Here is a 4,465-nt window from a genome sequence, read left to right as displayed (position 1 = left end):
GTTCTCTCTTCATTCCAGAAAGAAGCTATATCTAAGTATATTGATTTAAAATAACATTGAAAGGATAATTCTGCGGACAGAAATGACATTCTTCGTTCGTAGTATAATTTTATTAGACATATAAGCTTAGTTACCCATACTCTTATTTACAAAATTAAACTCGCTATACCGAAAGGAAAGATATCTCAACAGTTCTAGATTTTTTGGTATGTCAAGCTACAAGAGGCTGAGAGATCTCTGAATCTCCACACAATTGTTAATGGATAAGTTTCTCTCTCAATTCTTTCAACCCACAGGTTAGATCCTAATCGAGATTATTTTCTCAGTATTGATTAGAAGGATTAGGTTTTTACACACTATTAAAAGCTTTTGAATAAAAATATACAGCTGGTATGAGTTGTACACAGTTTACATAGAAGATTGTGTTTCTGATTCAATCGTGTTTATTTTTCAATTGATGGTTCAGATTCACTTTCTTCTTCCTGATGAAGAATGAGGAATATCAACTAATTCAAAAACGAAAAAAAAACAATCTTATCTAAAAATAGAGATCAAAAAGCTTTTCAAATTCGTTTAATTGGTCGTAAGATGATCGTTACAGGTTAGATGAGAAATAGCAAGCACATGATGAAAATCAACCCTGATAACATTGAGGGATAATGGTATCAGAGAGAAGCAATATAAAATTTATGATCCGTTGCAAATTTTTAATTTTTTTTTTTTGAAATAATACATAAATATTAGCATCTTTATTTGGATTACAATATTATTTTGAGGATTTTGAATCCTGATAAATAATATGATCTAAAGAACAGGACAATTGAATTCAACCAGTTAAATTACAATTTTATATCGAATTAGAAACCAAACACAATCATGACAATTCAAGCAACATGAATTTAACAGGCTAGATTCGGCAAGCAATAGACAATAAATCCTGTTATGTTCACAGAATGCAATTTCAATATACGGTGAAATTCAACAACAGAGCTCGGACTGTTTACAAGGGATGAAACTATACATAAAGGGGAAAAAAATCACTGTAACAATTCACTCACAACATTTAACATTTCATTCAAGAATCTCGAGCATGGCTCAGTGTAAATTAACAACAGTAAGCTTGTTTTCATACTGACTAAGGATTTTAAGAAGAGATGTCGCTTTGCGCTTGGCACGAACGGACCCGGAAGCAGCTAAGCTCTGGAGACTCTCAACACTGGAAGAAATCATCAACAAATGATTCACCATTTCCTCCCCACCACTCTTACAAAGCGCCAACAGCACCGAAATAGAGTTCTCCTTTCCCTTAGGTGACCCCAGCCGAAGGAGCTCCACAAGCACTGGTATAGCGGTCGTATGACCGAGCGCTCGCAAACCATCCACTGAAGCAGCCAAAATGGAGAGAACAGCAAGTGCATCATCTGTTATACCGGCCCGTTCGTCCGTTAGAAGCTCAACAAGAATCGGTATAGCGCCCGCCGCCACGACCAGCGGCTTATTTCCGTTATACAGCGAAAGATTAAAAAGCGCCGTTGCGGCGTCCCTCTTTCCCCTCGAGCTCCCCTGTTTGAGAAGCCCAACTAATCCCGGTATTGCTTTGGGGCGACTTCCGATCGTGATCTTGCAGTCGTCGATAACGGAAAGGCTGAAAAGCGTGGCGGCGGCGTTTTCACGGGACTCCATTGACGTTCCATTTTCCAGAACTTCGATGATTTGGTCCAACGCGCCGGCCGCCATTATCAGCGTCCTGTTGTTGTCGTAAATGGAAAGGTTCAGCAGCGCCGTTACGGCGTTTTCCTGCGTTCTGGCGTCTTTTGATTGGAGTAGTGAAACTAGAAACGGAATCGCCCCCGCCTCTGCAATGCACCGGCGATTGTCCATGCCCGATTTGGCGAGCAGTCTGAGCTCAAATGCTGCCTGCCTTTGTATGTCCAGTGATCCCGTCGCAAGCTTTCCGACCAGAAAAGCTGCCGTCATTTTGATGGCTTCTAGGGCAGCCTGGCTGCTGGAAATGGGATCTTTGCCTGGTTTTCCGACGGAATTTCCAGCGTTTAGTTCGAAAGGTACGCCGTTGTCCTCGCACCACTGCGCTATGAGGCTTCGCAGGGCAAAATTTGGGATGAGGCCAAGGTGCAGAAGCTTTTGCCCGCTTTTAGGACAAGTACAATGGCCTGATTCGAGCCATTGGGAGATTGAAATCCTGTCATATGTGTGCCCTGTGGCTACAATTACAGGGTCTTTCATCAGATCTAGGGAAATTGGGCACTTGAATTCGTCCGGGACTGTGAGCTTTTGCCGGCCGTCGGTGAATCCTGAGCTGGAGGCCTCGGAGAAGCTGGGAGAACAAGGCGCCAGGTCGTCTTCTTCTTGCACAACCCCAAAAATGACGCATTTTGCGTACAGAAGCATGCCGATTATGTTATTGAGAGTCGAAACCACGACCACCCCGCCGGTCCCCGCTTGCACTGTTACCTCTGCATGTAGCTTTCCTAGCTCGGCCTGGTAATCCGCCGGAGATTTGAACCCTAGACGTTCGAAAATGCGGGGAAGCCTGTAAATATCGGGGCTTCTTCTCTGTTCAAAGCTCTTCATTAGTTCAACTAATTCATTTCTGAGCCTCTCGTCTTCTGAATCGACATAGGGTTTCGCTTTCTTGGCCTGATTGTGCACCAGCTCCACCTGTTCTTTGATATCCGCCGTCACATCCAAAAGCCGAAGCGGCAAAAAATCTAGGGCTTTTACGATTTCCATCGTCATTTCATACAATTGCAAAGACACAGATTCATTTTCCATGAGATTCCAAATACAGCTCCGCTTCCTGCATGCCTCTATCATAAGCTTGATTTTCTGTATTACTATCGAAAGTTCTCTCAGGCATAATATTGCAGAGGGAGGCAGTGGGATGTCTGTGTCTTTTATCTCCTCGAATAGCACTGAAAGAAGCTTAATTCTTCTGGTAATGGTCGCCACATTTTGAATTTGAAACATCTTTGGCTTTTCCATGGCCGCAATGTCGCGAGACTGTTGAATTAGGGATTGAACGAGGGACGTTGGGGAAATATTTGCAGGCACATGAGCTGTGTCCGCCATGGAAGGCATGTTCAACCTCACTGGAATGTTTAGATTTTCTGGTCTTGATTCCCGAGATTGTTTTTCCATTCTTCTTTCTACGTTTCTTGTAGAATTGCATTTGGGTATTTTGCTTACAAAAGGATGGGAATTAGAATACGTCAAATTGTTTACAATTGTTTTATATATAAAATTCTCTCGTGTTCTTCCTAGTCGCCACTTGGAGGCTTTGCCCTTAAGGACGACTCTTGCTTCATCGAGGAATAACTGTACACTAATAACAAATGCATTAAAACAAACGCAAGCAGCTGTGACCGGCCCATTTGAATCGGCTTGTGCCGTCTACCAGCCTCTTTGTCCGATACATGGAAATCCAATGATTTAATATTGGATGGTTGACAACATAGTTTGTAGGTTTTTTTTGCGTTATTTATTTGCCTCTAAATTACTTAAGTCCTTTTTTCCTAGTTCAATTAAAAGTAGCAATTGTATTTATAAAGGTTTAATGGGGTATGTTGATAGGTTGTTTAATGGGTTATGTTGATAGGTTCGAAAATAAAATATAGAATTGTAAGCTAATGGGTTAACTGTTTTAAACTTTTATTTATTGAAAATGTAGAATAATTGAAAAAGAAAAAGTATCAAAAAAAAAAAAAAAAAGTGTATATAATATTTAAATTTATGTTTAATATTACTTTTTAGTTTTGGTTGTATTATTAGGACAACTTTTAATGTAATTCCTTAGCTTATTTTGGTTAGATGCTACTGCTCAACTTTTTGAGTAGTAATTTGTGGAACTAGTGGGCCCATAGATGTAAAAATTGTTGCTTGTTTTATAACAGTTTTGTCAAATAATATTTCTAAATGAAATTCATAATAATGTTTCATTTAAATAAAAGTTGGAGGCAAAATTAAAGGCAAATAAAAAGGAGAAAAAAAATGGTGAAATCATGTGTCATTTTTCTCAATAAAGAATTAATGCTTATTTCCAGCCCCTCCTTTTTTCTACACCTTATTTTCAATTATTAAGCACGAGCTACTCGACAAAAGTAGGAAAAGGTTCTGAATTTTCCTTTTCCTATAATTAAAAAATAACATGGGGAAAAAATAGACTTAAGTAGCTACATAGGGACATGGAGTTCTTATGAAAGGGAGGATACTATTGCATTCATTGATTTCTATTTTTTAATTAGTTTAACCAATGAATGCATACAGTTATAATTTTTCAACAAAAATATTATAGTCTAAATTGAAATTTAATTTTAATTTTAAATAATAAAAATATTATTTCTCTTTATTCTTATTGGTGTGTGTAAGTGTAAAATTCATGGGGGCTTCACTTAGTGAACCTAGGTTATATCACCTGCATTCATGGCATACTAAAGAATCCCCCTAT

The 4,465-nt window shown here is 38.9% G+C and overlaps 1 protein-coding gene across 1 annotated transcript; it reads right to left on the bottom strand.

Annotated features, from left to right (window-relative positions):
- Positions 1-800: 800 nt before the first annotated feature.
- On the bottom strand, positions 801-3,224 carry LOC131057334 (U-box domain-containing protein 1). Its single transcript, XM_057991472.2, has one exon. The coding sequence runs from the start codon at positions 3,157-3,159 to the stop codon at positions 1,096-1,098; it is 2,064 nt and encodes a 687-aa protein (XP_057847455.2). The 5' UTR covers positions 3,160-3,224; the 3' UTR covers positions 801-1,095.
- Between the last annotated feature and the right edge of the window lie 1,241 nt (positions 3,225-4,465).

This window comes from Cryptomeria japonica, chromosome 7 (assembly GCF_030272615.1).
Source record: "Cryptomeria japonica chromosome 7, Sugi_1.0, whole genome shotgun sequence".
Lineage (NCBI taxonomy): Eukaryota > Viridiplantae > Streptophyta > Pinopsida > Cupressales > Cupressaceae > Cryptomeria > Cryptomeria japonica.
Note: the sequence above shows the minus strand (reverse complement) of the source record. Positions and strands in the feature narration are given on the sequence as shown.